Source organism: Scyliorhinus canicula, chromosome 7 (assembly GCF_902713615.1).
Source record: "Scyliorhinus canicula chromosome 7, sScyCan1.1, whole genome shotgun sequence".
Taxonomy (NCBI): Eukaryota; Metazoa; Chordata; class Chondrichthyes; order Carcharhiniformes; family Scyliorhinidae; genus Scyliorhinus; species Scyliorhinus canicula.
In genome coordinates, this window is record NC_052152.1 from 79374648 (window position 1) to 79393074 (window position 18427).

The following is an 18427-nucleotide window of genomic DNA, read 5'->3' on the forward strand; positions in this document are numbered from 1 at the left end:
TTCTACTTCACCTATGGAACCAATGTTTCTGAAAAGGTCAACGAATTTGGCTAATTCAGAGGAATTCTCAATCATGTAAAACATCCCTAGACCTATCCAGAAGACATGCTCTCCATTACCGGAATCAACGTCCCGCTTGAATTATCTGGGGGTAATGGTAATACCAAAACCTAGCAACCCGCAGAAACCTTCTCCAAACTTTCTCTTGGGAATAGCAAAATTGATGCATGTTCAGTCCGACTTAAACATTTCATAGCCAGCATTATTAAAACAACTTACTGCGAGGATTTATTTTCAGACTCTGAATTGAAAAAGTCACCTGAGACACATTCAATAGTAAGTAACCTAAGATCAGTAGTTGTGAAGGCCATCCATTATCTGCTGCACATGTATTATAGATTTATTTAATCTTTTTAACACATTTACATTTCAGTTCTTTCTCTTTACCTTAATGACAAATTTATTCACCAGAGTCAGTAAATCCTGATGCTGCATTCTGTTTGTTGCTGAGCAGTAAATCTTAGCACCGAAAAATTGTCTTGAGAAAGCGTTAAATTCTACAAATAAATATAACCTCATTTTTTCCTTTTGCATAAAAGTACATTTTCTGCATATTCTTTTTATTCTCCTTTTTCACGTTTTCTCCCAAATTTACACCCAACAATGAACAATAATCAATAACGAATGTAATGTCAATCCCCATATCAATAACAACGATCCCATCCTCCCACGAAACCCCCAAACACGGGCAGCACGGTAGCATGGTGGTTAGCATAAATGCTTCACAGCTCCAGGGTCCCAGGTTCGATTCCTGGCTGGGTCACTGTCTGTGCGGAGTCTGCACGTCCTCCCCGTGTGTGCGTGGGTTTCCTCCGGGTGCTCCGGTTTCCTCCCACAGTCCAAAGATGTGCGGGTTAGGTGGATTGGCCATGCTAAATTGCCCGTAGTGTCCTGAAAAGTAAGGTGAGGGGGGGGGTTGTTGGGTTACGGGTATAGGGTGGATAAGTGGGTTTGAGTAGGGTGATCATGGCTCGGCACAACATCGAGGGCCGATGGGCCTGTTCTGTGCTGTACTGTTCTATGTTCTATGTTCTATTAGCCCGCATGTTAACATAAACAAATGACAAAAAGGAATGGGGGGGGGGGTTGTTGGGTTACGGGTATAGGGTGGATAAGTGGGTTTGAGTAGGGTGATCATGGCTCGGCACAACATCGAGGGCCGAAGGGCCTGTTCTGTGCTGTACTGTTCTATGTTCTATGTTCTATTAGCCCGCATGTTAACATAAACAAATGACAAAAAGGAATCAGGAATCACCCATAGTCACCATTAACACATACAGGGCGAAATTCTCCCAAAACGGGAGAAATCGTAAAACTGCCGTAAAACCCGGGCGGGTTTTACGGCAGCGCGCCCCTTCCCGACGGGGGACCGATTCTGGTCCCCCGTCGGGGCTAGCAGCCCGAGGTCGGAGGCTCCGACAAGTCGGGCTTAACGAAAATCGTTAAGCCCGCTTGCCGGAGTTAGCGCCGGCTGACGCGTCATATGACGTCAGCCGCGCATGCGCAGGTGGGAAGACTCCACCCGCGCATGCGCGGGTGACGTCATCGCGTTTTTGCGCGAGACCCGCGCATGCGCGGGCCGGGTTGCCCCTCAGCCGCCCCGCGTATTGATACTGCGGGGTGGCGGAAGGACAAATAGTGCGCGGGCATCGGGCCCGCTGCCCGCGATCGGTGCCCACTGATCGCGGGCCCATGGCACCCTTGGCACGGCCGTGGTACTGCCGTGCCAATCGGTGCCATGGTTATTTTTTGCGAGTTTGTCACGACGTTTTTACGAACGGCAGGACCAGGTGTGTTTGCCGTTCGTAAAAAGGTCGTAAAGGGCTGGGACTTCGGCCCTTCTAACAGCTGAGAATCGCTGCCAGCCGTAAAAAAACGGCGGCAGCGATTCTTGTCGGGATTTCGGCGGGGGGGGGGGAGAATAGCGGGAGGGCGTCAAAAAAGTCGGGAAGGCCCTCCCCCTATTCTCCCACCCGTCGTGGGAGGGGGAGAATTTCGCCCACAATCTTTCTTCCACCCCAACCCTCCCAGCAACCCCCAATGTTCGATGTAATCCAGTTCTCAAAGTGCAACAATGAATAACGCCCATGAATTGTACTACCCCTCCATCCTTCCCCTCAGTTCAAATTTTATCTTCTCAAGAGTCAAAATTCCAGCAGGTCCCCCCGCCAGGGCACAGGGTGGAGAGGTTGCTCTCCATCCCATCAGGATCCGCCTTCGGGCGACCAAAGAGACGAAGGCTACAACATCTGCCTCTGCACCCGTTTCCAACCCCGGCTGGTCCAACACCCCGAATATGGCCTCCCAAGGGCCCGGGTCCAGTTTCACGTGCACCACTTTAGAGATTATCCTAAAATACTCCTTCCAGTAATCTTCCAGCTTTGGACAGGACCAAAACAAATGAACGCGGTTTGCAGCCCCCCACCCACCCCCCACCCCCCGCAACATTCACACATATCTTCTAGCCCCTCAAAGAGCCGGCTCATCCTTGCCCTTGTAAGGGGTGCTCTATATACCACCTTCAGCTGTATCAGCCCCAACCTTGCACACGAGGTGGAGGCATTCATCCCACGGAACACCTCACACCAGAACCCCTCCTCCATATCTCCATATGCTCTCCCAACTCTCCCTCCCACTTTGCCTTGATCCCTTCTAGCTGCACCTCTGACTGCTGTATCATTTCAACAGGGGACATTCCACATGCAAACTGATTGATCTACTGACCCCCCCCCCCCCCTCTTTGGTATAATCCAGAGATCCTTCCCTTGACTGAAGGAAAGTGTTTAGATAAGTGGAAGGCTTATTGGCCTGAGTCACTTCTCCCAGTTTTTGGTGAATGGTCATACAGGTTCCATAAGTATTTTCTGAGGTTAAGTTCATCTGACGATCCACTTCTGAACTCTTCATTGTCTTAAGGCAGGATTGGTTAAATCACTTTGTTATTCCATTTTTACTTTACATCCATTGTGGGTGCCAGCTAACCTGGGAAAGTGAGATAGGGGGGGTAAGATAGGACATGAAGAATTGAGAGATGTTTATCAGCCACCAAAATCTCCAAATAATCACCCCATGGAGAATGAGTTAAAAGTTCTACACTGTTTTTATAACACATCAGTACAGCTTCATTATTCAGTTGTTGATGTCCCGAATGTGTAGGAAGAGCTTTGGAGATCCTGATATGTTGTCAGTCCTCAAATCTGGCAATATTGAGTCTTTTTTTAAAAATATTTTTATTCTCCTCATTTTCAACATTTTCATCAAAGAAACAACAAAGGAAAACAAATAACAACAAATACGATACCAATCCCCCAAAAGGCACCCCATTCAGTATACAGACCAAAACATCACCTGTACATTCCAAGTCAAAAAGAAAATTAACAATCAATCAGTAAGCACTATAATAAAGAACAATAACCTCTGACCTCCCCCTCCACTAATGTTCAATGGCAACCAATTCTCAAAAATGCATAATAAACAGTCCCCATGAATTGTAGAACCCTTCCTTCATCCCCCTCAGCTGAAACTTCACCTTCTCGAGAGTCAGATATCCCCCCACCAAGCTGAGGCCCAGGGCAGAGAAGCTGACCTCCATCCCAACAGGACCCGCCTCCGGGCAATCAGCGAGGCGAAGGCTAAAACATCTGCCCCTGCCCCTGCCTGCAGCCCTGGCCAGTTCGACACCCCAATAAAGGTTTCTAGGGGCCCTGGTTCCAAGTTCACATGCACCAACCCTGAGATAACACTGAAAACTTTTCTCCAATGCTTCTCCAGCCTCGGACAGGACCAAAACATATGTTCATGTTTTGCGAGGCCCCTCCTACAACACTCACAAATGTCCTCCATTCCCTCAAAAGAGTTGGCTCATCCTCGCCCTTGTGAGGTACCCCCTGTACATAATCTTCAGTTGTATCAACCCCAACCTCGCACATGAGGTTGAGGCATTCACCCTCCGGAGCACCTCACACCACAAACCATCTTCCATAGCCTCTCCCAACTCTTTCTCCCACTTGGCTTTAATCTCCTCCATGGACCCCCCCCCCCCCCCCCCCCCCCCCGGTCCTTCCCCAAAATTCTCCCGTAGATCACCAACACCACCCCCTTCCCCCTGTCGTCAATGACGGGGCCGCGCTATCGGGAAGCTCAGAACCTCCTTCCCAGTAAAGACCCTTCCTCTTGCCCCAGCCCATATTTCTCCCCAACTCTTCCAACCTCACAAAATGTCCCCCCAGGATCAAGTCTTTTAATACCCTGAACCCCCTCCCTCCCATCTCTGAAACCTCCCGTCCAGCTTCCCTGGCTCAAACCTATGGTTCCCCCGAATCGGCATCTCCCCTGACCCAACCCCCAGTTTAAAGTGCTCCTCAACTGCCTCCAATATATTGAGTGTTAACCTTGAAACAGATTAAATTAAGATAAATTCAGTGCATTGTTTACTCAGACTGTTGACATGACTGGCGGCAGAGTTCCCTGCAGGCATGGAGATGGACTGCATTGATACTCCACTGCACATAATTTGTTGCTGCTCATATATGTGGCACTTTGCCCTTTGATCATCGATGTTTTCTCCGCACAATTGCCCCACTGAAATGTGTTCAGTGCAGAAAGACTGATTTTGCTGTTTCTTTGACTGCAGCAAAACAATATGACTTTTCTTTCTTTCACAATTTAGAAGAATTATCATACTGCTACGGTAACATCTTGTGTGATTATGGCAGCTTCCCAGAAAGTCACCATTCGAGAGATGCCTGATAGTCCTCCACTTTCCCCAGGTTTCATTTCAGCAACATTGACTCTGCATCAGCCACAAAAGAACAACACTGAGAACCTGAGGAGGAATCTGAAATATCACAACAAAAAAACAAAAGGTTCTAACAGACAGGAGTCAGATAGCAATGGTGATGGACCTGGAAAGAGGAGAATCAGCATGAACAGCAGCACCTGCCCCAGATTCGCATCCAACCAGACTTCTCAATGCTGCACAATTAATGAAGAAGAGAAATTCAAGCAACTCCAAATGGAGCAGGGTGCTTCTGCAGAGAATGTTTCTCTGCCTCACTGTTTATATCGTTGTAATCCTGAAGAACTAGAAAATCAACCATCAGGTCTGCATCAGATGGTTAAACAAAGTAATGTAAAACATGCAGGGACACATCAACAACAAATTGAATCAGAGACAATAGGTAACGTTATCGGAGATGAGCTTGATGTTAAAACCTCTTCTAGCCATCACACTTGCATTGATACCACAGGTAGCATAGCCCTGGAGAAGCAAGTTCCATCTGTTTTACAGAATCCTGAAAAATTATCTGACACATCAGCGGGAAGAAGCTGTTGTGCAGATCACTCCAGTCCAAGGAAGTCACAATCAGAGCATTATCCTAGAGAAAGCCATAATGACACAAAGTTTCAGTTGCAGACCGTACCTTGCAGAGAAAACCTTGAACAGTTGATTGGCAAACAGATTGAGAGTTCAGTGTCCCAGTTTTCTTCCTCTTCTTCATCATCTTCATCATCATCATCATCATCATCAGCGTCTATTGCATCACTGGTGGAAGGCAGAACACTGGGGTCAGAACAAATAAGTCATTGTGCAGACCCCAGTAATCCCTCAAGGCACAGTATACCACAGGCCAGTGACAACATGTCTAACCAAGCTGAGGTAAGTGAAGTCTCACACATTCGGACCTTAAAATTGCTAATTAACGATTTTTCTTTGAAATCAAATTTGAGCTTCCCAGGAGGAGCACACAATTGTGATGTATTCTTCAATATTTTTGGTTTACTTTTAACAATAATAGCTGAGATTTTGCAGTCAGCAGGGAAGGAACAGTCCTTGCTCTTCATTACATCTAGAGTTTCCTTAATTTAAACATTTTTAAAAATAAATTTAGAGTACCCAATTCTTTGTTTTTCCGATTAAGAGCAATTTAGTGTGGCCAATTCACCTGTCCTGCACAACCTTTTTGGTTGTGGGGGCGAAACCCACGCAGACACGGGGAGAATGTGCAAACTCCACACAGACAGTGATCCGGGGCCGGAATCAAACCTGGGTCCTCAGGGACGAGTTTCCTTACTTTACATGGGATTTTCCATCACAATTTAGGATTACTGGAGATCCTTCACAATGTTGTGCCCTCCAGAGGGAATCTATGCTGCTTGGGAGTTGGGCAAGCAACAATGTGTCTCTTCGACCAGTCAGTTTATAGAATTGTCATGGTGAGAAGCTGAATCTAAAGCAGGAAGTATAACTTAGAATAGTAATTAAATGTAAAAAAAAAGCAAAGATGAGGAAAAGAAAGAAATCGCTAGATACACATCGTGATTAACCTGTCATGACTCAGGGCATGCTAACGTGAATGGACAATCTAACCGGGGTGGGAGGAGGAGGGGGAGCGATGTGGTATAATTATTTTTAAATGCATTGATTAGGGTTTCCTAACGTTGAACATTGGGATTGCTGTTATGTGGTGGACAATTGGAATGGGAAATCTGTCATCGTAAACTGTGTTTCAGGACTCCCGTGATTTTTCCCGCTCCTGCCGCTGATCCTGTCTCCCGAAAACTGAATGCAAACTCCCCATTCAGGGTTTGTTTTGCTAATGAAGATATTCCTTATTATGAAATACCTAATAAAGAATTCAGTTCTTTGTCTAAACGATGCCTTTTCTGTTATCCACCTGCCATTAACTTCTTGTACCTTTGCATGTACTTTGTCCTTGATCACTTGGTCCTTGGCCTAGAGGGGCACCAATATCCTGGGAGGGAATTTGCTATGGCACTTCGGGGGGGTTTAAACTAATTTGTCAGGGGGATGGGAAAACGAGCTGTAGTCCAGAAGCCAGTGTTGAGAGTAGTGAGGTACTGAGGAGGGTATCAAGGTCACAGGAGTGTACCGGCAGGCAGAAAGGTGGGTTGAAGTGTGTCTACTTCAATGCAAGGAGCATCCGGAATAAGGTAGGTGAACTTGGAGCGTGGATTGGTACTTGGGACTACAATGTTGTGGCCATTACGGACACATGGTTAGAACAGGGACAGGAATGGCTGTTGGAAGTTCCGGGGTATAGATGTTTCAGTAAGAGTCGGGAAGGTGGTAAAAGAGGTGGAGGAGTAGCATTGGCATTGGAGAGCAGTAGCATTCCACCCTTGGCTCCACCCACGGCTCCTCCCCCTAACCGGAAGTATAAAGGTTGATGCTGAGAGCCTGCCTGCCAGTTCATCTGGAGTTCATCTTGTCACAGGCAGGCTCTGTTGTAAGACAATTAAAACCACTGTTCACTTCTAACCACGTGTCGTGTGAATTGATGGTCACATCAATTAGGCAAGAATTGGGGAGCATAAAATGGGAACAGAAACTGTCTGGGAAAGGCACAAATGAAAAGTGGAGCATGTTCAAGGAACAAATACTGCGTGTCCTTGATAGGTATGCCCCTGTCAGGCAGGGAGGAAATGGCCGTGTGAGGGAACTACGGTTCACAAAAGAGGTTGAATGTCTTGTCAAGAGGAAAAAGGAACTGTAAGTAAGGATGAGAAAACAAGGTTCAGTTGGGTTGCTTGAGGGTTACAAGGTAGCAAGGAATGAGCTAGGAAGGGGCATGAGAAGTCCTTGGCGGGTCAGATCAAAGAAAACCCCAAGGCTTTTTACTCTTGTGTGAGAAATAAAAGAATGACCAGAGTGAGACTAGGGCCGGTCAAGGACAATAGTGGGAACTTGTGCATGGAGTCAGAAGAAATAGGAGAGGCGTTGAATGAATACTTTTCTTCAGTGTTCACCAAGGAGAGGGGCCATGTTTTTGAGGATGAGAGTGTGATACAGGTGGGTAGGCTGGATGAGGTATATGTTCTGAGGAAGGATGTATTAGCAATTTTGAAAAACCTTTGGGTTGACAAATCCCCTGGTAGATGGGCTTATTGGGCCTGGTAGAAAAAATTTGAATGCGGATTACAGGGTCAACAGCAGGGTTCTGAGGAATGTGGAGGAATAGAGAGATCTTGGGGTGCATGTCCAGAGATCTCTGAAGGTTACCACTTAAGTGGATAGAGCCGTGAAGAAGGCCTATAGTGTGTTAGCGTTTATTAACAGGGGGCTTGAGGTTAAGAGCCGTGGGGTTATGCTGAAACTATACATGACCCTGGTGAGACCACATTTGGAGTATAGTGTGCAGTTCTGGTCACCTCACTATAGGAAGGATGTGGAAGCATTGGAAAGGGTGCAAAGGAGATTTACCAGGATGCTGCCTGATTTGCACGATAGGTCTTATGAGGAAAGGTTGAGGGAGCTAGGATTTTCCTCTTTGGAGCGGAGGAGGATGAGAGGTGACTTAATAGAGGGTTATAAGATGATGAGGGGGATAGATAGAGTGACTATTTCCTCGGGTGGATACAGCTGTTACAAGGGGGCATAACTATAAGGTTCAGGGTGGGAGTTATAGGAGGGATGTCCGAGGTAGGTTCTTTACTCAGAGAGTAGTTAGGGTGTGGAATGGACTGCCTGCTGTGATAGTGGAGTCGGACACTTTAGGAACTTTCAAGCGGTTATTGGATAGGCTCATGGAGCACACCAGAATGACAGGGAGTGGGATAGCTTGATCTTGGTTTTGGACAGTGCTCGGCACAACATTGAGGGCCGAAGGGCCTGTTCTGTGCTGTACTGTTCTATGTTCTGTGTTTACACCATCCTTCCCTTAATTAATCTCAAGTTGGTTTCCCTGATCAGTCCTATCCTCCCATGGAGCATCTGTCCATCAAACTGATCGTCAGAATTTCAATTATTCATATCTATTCTATTATCATTTACTTATGCCCAATATTGTCATTCAATCCATCTGTATTTACTTTTCAGACTGCTAAACCCTAGTAATTCCTGAAGTGATTTCTATTCCTGCATGCCAATTAACCTGCAGCCATCCTAATTAAACCAGGTTAAATGAAATGCCTGACAGTTTTGGAGTGCTTATTTATGTGCATTTAACCAGCAATAGCTCCTGTTCAGGCTGACTTATTCCATTAACTTAGTTTCTCGTGAAATTATACCATTAAGGAATTCCAGTTAAAAAAAACTTGCACCACTTAGCCTATTCCTTTACCTGGTTCATGCTCATTATGCATATTCTAACCTTGGGCGGGATTCTCCCCTACCTGGCGTGACGGGGTGTCCCGGCGTAGGGGAGTGGCGCCAACCACTCTGGGGCTGGACCTCCCCAAAGGTGGGGAATTCTCCGCACCTTTGGGGGCTAGCCCCGCGCCGGAGCGGTTGGCACCAGAAGACTGGCGCAAAAAACCGGCGCCCCCGGCAGCGTTGCTGGCGCGAAAGGCTTCGCCGGTCGGCGCATGTGCCGGCGGTGATGTCACCACCGGCGCATGCGCGATGTGGGTTTCTCTTCCACTTCCGCCATGGCGGAGGCCATGGCGGCCGCGGAAGAGAAATAGTGCACCCAGGGCACTGGCCCGGAGTCTGAGCGGGGGGCCCCGATCGCGAGCCTGGCCACCGTGGGGGCACCCCCGGGGTCCGATCACCCCCCAATCCCCCCCAGGACCCCGGGGGCCCGCTCGCGCCGCTGATCCCGCTGTTACCAGAGGTGGTTCAAACCTCAGCGGCGGGAGAGGCCTCCCAGTGGCGGGACTTAGGCCCATCGCGGGCCGGAGAATCACCGCAGGGGCCTCGCCAATCGGAGTGGCGAGATTCCTGCCGCCACAACTTCCCGGGTGGCGGAGAATCTCTGCCACGGCGGGGGCCGGATTTTCAGCAGCCCCAGGCGATTCTCCGACCCTGCTGGGGGTCAGGGAATTTCGCCCCATATTTGTAACAAGAACCATGGCATTAGAATCAAAGTAAGAAGTCTTACAACACCAGGTTAAAGTCCAACAGGTTTGTTTCGAATCACTAGCTTTCAGAGCACAGCACTCACCCGACGAAGGAGCTGCGCTCCGAAAGCTAGTGGTTCGAAACAAACTGGAGTGCTGAACTGGTTGCATTCGAGTGCTACAGTGAGAGTTTGGTGACTGAGGGAGTATAAGGGTTCATTTTTATTTAAAGTCTAGTATTTCTTTTATTTAGTTAATTAACTTAAAAGTTACTGTTTGGTCTATAAGAAGGTGAATTTTGAATCAGCTTTAAACAAGGTTCTAAGTGTAGGTACTTGCAGCTGGAGCTTGTTAATTAGTTATTTGGAATAGGCCAGTTTTCAGAGGCTAGAGTCACAGTATAAATCTGAGCAAGTTACAGTGAAGACTTTGTTTGCACTGGAGTGCTGAACTGGTTGCATTTGAGTGCTACAGTGAGAGATTGGTGACTGAGGGAGTGCTGAACTGGTTGCATTTGAGTGCCTCAGTGAGAGTTTGGTGACTGAGGGAGTTAGGGGAGGAGGGAGTAAAGTGCTCCTTACATTTCATTTCCTATATTTATCAAAGAGCGTGAAGGGAGCCAGGAGTTTAGAGTACAGCTGACTGGAAGCAGAGTCGGAGGGCGGAGGTCCAGTTGGTCTACGGGGCAGCTAATTCTGTAAAATAAGAGGGGGTGGAGGCTAGGGCAGTTGCATGCTCCTCCTGTAGGATGTGGGTGGTGAGGTATACCACTGGTGTCCCCGCTGACTATTCCTGCGGGAAGTGCACCCAACTCCAGCTCCTCAGAGACCGTGTTAGTGAACTGGAGCTGGATGAACTTCGGATCATCCGGTTGGCAGAGGGGGTAATCGAGAAGAGTTACAGGGAGGTAGCCACACCCAAGGTACTGAACAAGAGTAGCTGGGTTACAGTCAGGGAAAAGAAAACTAACAGCCAGACAGTGCAGGGATCCCTCGTGGCCGTTCCCCTTCAAAACAAGTATACCGTTTTGGATGTTATTGGGGGGGATGACCTACCGGGGGAAGGCCCCAGCGGCCAGGTCTCTGGCACTGAGTCTGGCTCTGGCGATCAGAAGGGAAGGGGGAGCATAGAAAAGCAATAGTAATAGGAGATTCAATGGTTAGGGGAATAGATAGGAGATTCTGTGGTCGCGAGCGAGACTTCCAAAAGGTATGTTGCCTCCCGGGTGCCAGGGCCAGGGATGTCTCGGATCGTGTCTTCAGGATCCTGAAGGGGGAGGGTGAGCAGCCAGTAGTCATGGTGCACATTGGTACCAACAACGTAGGTAGGGCAAGGGGTGTGGAGGTAATAAACAAGTTTAGGGAGTTAGGTTGGAAGTTAAAGGCCAGGACAGACAGAGTTGTCATCTCTGGTTTGTGGCCGGTGCCACGTGATAGTGAGGCTAGGAATAGGGAGAGAGTGCAGTTGAACACGTGGCTGCAGGAATGGTGTAGGAGGGAGGGCTTCAGGTATTTGGATAATTGGAGCGCATTCTGGGGAAGGTGGGACCTGTACAAGCAGGACGGGTTGCATCTGAACCAGAGGGGCACCAATATCCTGGGGGGGAGGTTTTCTAGTAGTCTTCGGGAGGGTTTAAACTAATTTGGCAGGGGAATGGGAACCGGATTTATAGTCCAGCAACTAAGGAAGCCGATATTCAGGAGGCCAAAGCACGTAGTGATGCAGTGGGGAAGGTAACACTGACAAAGGAGAGTACTTGCAGGCAAGGAGATGGGTTGAAGTGTGTATACTTCAATGCAAGAAGCATCAGGAATAAGGTGGGTAAACTTAAGGCATGGATCGGTACTTGGGACTACGATGTGGTGGCCATCACGGAAACTTGGATAGAAGAGGGGCAGAAATGGTTGTTGGAGGTCCCTGGTTATAGATGTTTCAACAAGATTAGGGAGGATGGTAAAGAGGTGGGGGGTGGCATTGTTAATTAGAGATAGTATAACAGCTGCAGAAAGGCAGTTTGAGGGGGATCTGCCTACTGAGGTCATATGGGTTGAAGTCAGAAACAGGAAAGGAGCAGTCACCTTCTTGGGAGTTTTCTATAGGCCCCCCAATAGCAGCAGAGATGTGGAGGAACAGATTGGGAAACAGATTTTGGAAAGGTGCAGAAGTCACAGGGTAGTAGTCATGGGTGACTTCAACTTCCCAAACATTTTGAGTGGAAACTCTTTAGATCAAATAGTTTGGATGGGGTAGTGTTTGTGCAGTGTGTCCAGGAAACTTTTCTAACACAGTATGTAGATTGTCCGACCAGAGGGGAGACCATATTGCATTTGGTACTTGGTAATGAACCAGGGCAGGTGATAGATTTGTTAGTGGGGGAGCAGTTTGGAGGTAGTGACCACAATTCTGTGACTTTCACTTTAGTAACGGAGAGGGATAGGTGCGTGCAACAGGGCAAGGTTTACAACTGGGGGAAGGGTAAATACAATGCTGTCAGACAAGAATTGAAGTAGATAAGTTGGGAACATAGGCTGTCAGGGAAGGGCACAAGTGAAATGTGGAACTTGTTCAAGGAACAGGTACTGCGTGTTTTTGATATGTATGTCCCTGTCAGGCAGGGAAGAGATGGTCGAGTGAGGGAACCACGGTTGACAAGAGAGGTTGAATGTCTTGTTAAGAGGAAGAAGGAGACTTATGTAAGGCTGAGGAAACAAGGTTCAGACAGGGTGCTGGAGGTATACAAGACAGCCAGGAGGGAACTGAAGAAAGGGATTAGGAGAGCTAAGAGAGGACATGAAAAATATTTGGCGTGTAAGATCAAGGAAAACCCCAAGGCCTTTTACACATATGTGAGAAATATGAGAATGACTAGAGCGAGGGTAGGTCCGATCAAGGACAGCAGCGGGAGATTGTGTATTGAGTCTGAAGAGATAGGAGAGGTCTTGAACAAGTATTTTTTTTCAGTATTTACAAACGAGAGGGGCCATATTGTTGGAGAGGACAGTGTGAAACAGACTGGTAAGCTCGAGGAGATACTTGTTAGGAAGGAAGATGTGTTGGCCGTTTTGAAAAGCTTGAGGATAGACAAGTCCCTCGGGCCTGACGGGATATATCCAAGGATTCTATGGGAAGCAAGAAATTAAATTGCAGAGCCGTTGGCAATGATCTTTTCGTCTTCGCTGTCAACAGGGGTGGTACCAGAGGATTGGAGAGTGGCGAATGTCGTGCCCCTGTTCAAAAAAGGGAATAGGGATAACCCAGGGAATTACAGGCCAGTTAGTCTTACTTCGGTGGTAGGCAAAGTAATGGAAAGGGTACTGAGGGATAGGATTTCTGAGCATCTGGAAAGACACTGCTTGATTAGAGATCATCAGCACGGATTTGTGAGGGGTAGGTCTTGCCTTACAAGTCTTATTGACTTCTTTGAGGAGGTGACCAAGCATGTGGATGAAGGTAAAGCAGTGGATGTAGTGTACATGGATTTTAGTAAGGCATTTGATAAGGTTCCCCATGGTAGGCTTATGCAGAAAGTAAGGAGGCATGGGATAGTGGGAAATTTGGCCAGTTGGATAACAAACTGGCTAACCGATAGAAGACAGAGAGTGGTGGTGGATGGCAAATATTCAGCCTGGAGCCCAGTTACCAGTGGCGTACCGCAGGGATCAGTTCTGGGTCCTCTGCTGTTTGTGATTTTCATTAACGACTTGGATGAGGGAGTTGAAGGGTGGGTCAGTAAATTTGCAGATGATACGAAGATTGGTGGAGTTGTGGATAGTGAGGAGGGCTGTTGTTGGCTTCAAAGAGACATAGATAGGATGCAGAGCTGGGCTGAGAAGTGGCAGATGGAGTTTAACCCTGACAAGTGTGAGGTTATCCATTTTGGAAGGACAAATATGAATGCGGAATACAGGGTTAACGGTAGGGTTCTTGGCAATGTAGAGGAGCAGAGGGATCTTGGGGTCTATGTTCACAGATCTTTGAAAGTTGCCACTCAAGTGGATAGAGCTGTGAAGAAGGCCTATGGTGTGCTAGCGTTCATTAGCAGAGGGATTGAATTTAAGAGCCGTGAGGTGATGATGCAGCTGTACAAAACCTTGGTCAGGCCACATTTGGAGTACTGTGTGCAGTTCTGGTCACCTAATTTTAGGAAGGTGAAGCTTTGGAAAAGGTGCAAAGGAGATTTACCAGGATGTTGCCTGGAATGGAGAATAGGTCTTACGAGGAAAGGTTGAGGGTGCTAGGCCTTTTCTCATTAGAACGGAGAAGGATGAGGGGTGACTTGATAGAGGTTTATAAGATGATCACGGGAATAGATAGAGTAGACAGTCAGAGACTTTTTTCCCGGGTGGAACAAACCATTACAAAGGGACATAAATTTAAGGTGAATGGTGGCAGATATAGGGGGGATGTCAGAGATAGGTTCTTTACCCAGAGAGTAGTGGGGGCATGGAATGCACTGCCTGTGGAAGTAGTTGAGTCGGAAACGTTAGGGGCCTTCAAGCGGCTATTGGATAGGTACATGGATTAGGGTAGAATAATGGAGTGTTGGTTCTCCACCACTTCAATCCAACTGCAAACGCTGTTCTTCAGCTCAGTGTACGCTAACTACTCCAGTTCCTCCGCTAGGAGGTGACTTATGCCGACCAAAACGCCTGCGTCACTCGCCACCCATCAAGATTTGTTGTGTCTTCATCAGCAGCTTCTTCAAACTTCTTCGTCTTCTCATATTCTTGGTTGTCCTCAGCTGTCCCTGAGAGTGTGTTCAGTCTTGCGGGGACACTCATGGGGCAAGATTGCCAATCTTCCCCGTGTGGCTCAAAGTGTATGAACTCTCCCACTAACAACGGGGTAGGGTTACATTGTATATACATTCGGCAAGAATGTACCGACCAATCGAGAGAAAGGACTTTCAACTGGGTCACTACAGTGTTAATAAATACGTTTCTGTATGTTATTTGACTGACTCCATTTTGCCGTTACTAAATGTTGAATGGATACTCCGCTTAAGAGTTTTGATGTTCCATCAGTGAATAACTCCAACTCTACGTGTAAATTAATTCCAATCTGATTATTGTAGGGCAGAATTCTCCGCACTCACGACGGGGCGGAGAATAGCGGGCGGCGTAAATTTTTATGGCCACGCTGGTCCGACGCCCTCCCGCTATTCTCCCCCCCCCCCCCCACGCCCGCCTCCCGACACGAATCGCTGCCCGCCATTTTTTTACGGCGAGCAGCGATTCTCAGCTGGCCGATAAGCCGATTTCCAAGGCCTTTACGACCGTTTTTATGAACGTCAATCACACCTGGTCTGACCGTTCGTAAAAACGGCCGGAAAGTCCCGATCTGGGGAACCATGGCACCGATTGGCACGGCAGTACCACGGCCGTGCCAAGGGTGCCATGGGCCCGCGATCGGTGGGCACCGATCGCGGGCAGCGGGTACTTACCCCGCGCACTCTTTATCCTTCCGCCGCCCCGCTGTATCCATTCGTTAAGCCCGCGATGCCGGAGTTCACGGCCGCGGGATGCTAGCCCCGACCGGGGACCAGAATCGGTTCCCGGTCGGGGGGGCGGAGGCTGGCGTCAAACCCGCCCGTTTTTGACGCCAGCCTCACGATTTCCTGCGGGTGCGGAGAATCACGCCCGTAATTTTCCACAGTGAAAAGGCTATTATAATCTCTTAACAAGCAGCAATAAACTAAATAACAATTTAATTCAATTTTTGGGAGAGCAATGCAGAAAATATTTTTTTTTAATTGAAAATATTGGCTTATCTCCCAGTTTTTCAACCATTGTAAAGTTCATCGCTACCATTTATAAAAAAAATTAGAGTACCCAATTATTTTTTCCTAATAAGGGGTAATATAATGGGCCAATTCACCTATCCTGTCCATCTTTGGGTTGTGGGGGCGAAACCTACGCAGACACGGGAGAATAGGCAAACTCCACACGGACAGTGACCCAGGGCCAGGATCGAACCCGGGTCCTCAGTGCTGTGATGATGTGGAGATGCCGGCGTTGGACTGGGGTGAGCACAGTAAGAAGTCTTACAACACCAGGTTAAAGTCCAACAGGTTTGTTTCAAACACGAGCTTTCGGAGCACGGCTCCTTCTTCAGGTGAATGGAAAGGCTTGTTCCAGAAATGTTTATATAGACACAGTCAGAGATGCCCCGGAATGCGAGCACCTGCAGGCAATCAAATCATCAAAGATGCAGAGAGAGAGGTAACTCCAGGTTAAAGAGGTGTGAATTGTCCCAAGCCAGTTCAGTCGGTAGGCCTCTGCAAGTCCAGGCTTGTTGGTGGGGGCCGAATGTAATGCGACATGAATCCCAGATCCCGGTTGAGTCCGCATTCATGCGTGCGGAACTTAGCTATAAGTTTTTGCTCAGCAATTTTGCGTTGTCGCGTCTCCTGAAGGCCTCCTTGTAGAATGCTGACCCGGAGATCAGAGGCTGAATGTCCTTGACTGCTGAAGTGTTCCCCAACTGGAAGGGACCTCCTCAGAAGACAAACACGGGACACCACTGACAGAGTACCCTTCGTCGTCCAGTACTTTCCTGGGGCGGAGAAACTACGACATCTTCTTCGCAGCCTCCAACACATCATCAGCGAGAATGGACATCTTGCCAAGGTCATCCCCACACCCCCACTACTGGCCTTCAAACAACCGCGCAACCTCAAACAAACCATTGTTTGCAGCAAATTACCCAGCCTTCAGAACAGCAACCACAACACCACAAAACCCTGCCAGGGTAATCTCTGCAAGACATGCCAGATCATCGACATGGACACCACCATTACACGTGGAAACACCACCCACCAGGTACGCGGCGCATACTCGTGCGTCTCGACCAATGTAGTCTACCTCATACGCTGCAGGAAAGGATGTCCCGAAGCGTGGTACATTGGCGAGACCATGCAGACACTGCGACAACGAATAAACGGGCATCGTGCGACTATCAACAGGCAGGACTGTTCCCTTCCAGTTGGGGAACACTTCAGCAGTCAAGGACATTCAGCCTCTGATCTCCGGGTCAGCATTCTACAAGGAGGCCTTCAGGAGACGCGACAACGCAAAATTGCTAAGCAAAAACTTATAGCTAAGTTCCGCACGCATGAATGCGGACTCAACCGGGATCTGGGATTCATGTCGCATTACATTCGGCCCCCACCAACAAGCCTGGACTTGCAGAGGCCTACCGACTGAACTGGCTTGGGACAATTCACACCTCTTTAACCTGGAGTTACCTCTCTCTCTGCATCTTTGATGATTTGATTGCCTGCAGGTGCTCGCATTCCGGGGCATCTCTGACTGTGTCTATATAAACATTTCTGGAACAAGCCTTTCCATTCACCTGAAGAAGGAGCCGTGCTCCGAAAGCTCGTGTTTGAAACAAACCTGTTGGACTTTAACCTGGTGTTGTAAGACTTCTTACAGTGCTGTGAGGCAGTAGTGCTAACCTCTGCACCACCGTGCTGCCCCGATAGAATTATAGAATTCTAGAATTTACAGCGCAGAAGGAGGCCATTAGGTCCATCGAGTCTGCACCGTGTCATGTGAGAGTACCTTTTAAGAAATGGGGGTTTATCGAATAGCTGTAGTGGGTGCACCTTTAAGAAATCGGTGTTTTATTAGAGAGCTGCAGTGATGTCAGAGAGTGGGTGGAGCTGGGCTGACTGTCTGCTTTACTTTCATTTTAGGCTGTTTGCTACAGGGTGTGGTTTTGTTTTGAGAACTGGATAGTTGCAGGCAAAGCAAGGAGCTGCATAAGGATCTCTCTGCAAACTAAAGATTGTCTCCAAATCAATTGGGTGATTTCAAAGTGCTGATTGCTCTCAATAGTGAATTTAAAGCTGATCTCTGTGTTAAAAAGGGTCTTTTGTCTTCCAGATATTCTATCGAGTACTGTATTCTTTGGGGATTTATTGGTGTTGATAGTCGTTAAGATGTTTACTGTGGGTTTATAAAGTGTGAACTGGTTTCATAAATAAACATTGTTTTAATTTAAAAGTACTGTAAAGCTCTGTTGCACAACATCTGTATGGGGACTGTGTGCTCCCCATACCACAATCTATTAAAAGTCGTGGGTCAGGTGAACTCCATGATACATTTTGGGGTTCTCTAAACCCTGGCCCATAACAACCAGCCCTTGGAAAGCCTACAGCTCCACCCTATCCCTGTAACCCAGTAACACCACCTGACCTTTTGAACACAGAGGAAAATTTAGAATGGCCAATTCACCTAACCTGCACTTCTTTGGACAGTGGGAAGAAAGTGGAGCACCCGAAGGAAACCCACGCAGACATGGGGAGGATGTGCAAACTCCACACAAGCAGTAACCCGATGCCGGAATTGAACCCGGGACTCTGAAGCTGTGAGGCAGCAGTGTGCCACCATGTTGCCCCATCTCTACCATTATTGCTGTTCAACGCTACCAAAATATATTCCTCATACCCTCAGTGTTTGAAAATAATGCTGCTCAATAAGGTTCCGCCTGAACCAAAGGTCCCACTATTACATTTATAGGGAAACATAAAGGGTGCAACAATCCCAAAAACCGACAACGA

At 47.9% G+C, this 18427-nt stretch overlaps 2 protein-coding genes across 2 annotated transcripts in view; both read left to right on the forward strand.

The window, feature by feature from the left end:
• The first annotated feature begins 210 nt into the window (after positions 1-210).
• On the forward strand, positions 211-5697 carry LOC119969101 (uncharacterized protein DDB_G0271670-like). The gene is made up of 3 exons (XM_038802309.1): positions 211-336; positions 4730-5608; positions 5674-5697. Exons 2-3 carry the CDS (start codon positions 4769-4771, stop codon positions 5695-5697), a joined length of 864 nt encoding a protein of 287 aa, XP_038658237.1. The 5' UTR covers positions 211-336; positions 4730-4768.
• Positions 5643-18427, forward strand: part of LOC119969067 — a 92282-nt gene continuing 79497 nt past the window's right edge. The window contains exon 1 of the mRNA XM_038802259.1: positions 5643-5719. Within this exon, the coding sequence (XP_038658187.1) occupies positions 5702-5719 (18 nt within the window). The 5' untranslated portion in view covers positions 5643-5701. The remainder of the gene's footprint in view (positions 5720-18427) is intronic.

What these genes read in the sequence shown, in the direction of transcription:
- LOC119969101 (XM_038802309.1), top strand. Translation starts at nt 4,769, where the DNA reads ATGGCAGCTTCCCAGAAAGTCACCATTCGAGAGATGCCTGATAGTCCT. An exon ending in CAGCGTCTATTGCATCACTG is followed by an intron (nt 5,609 to 5,673) that starts GTGGAAGGCAGA and finishes TAATCCCTCAAG; the next exon opens with GCACAGTATACCACAGGCCA.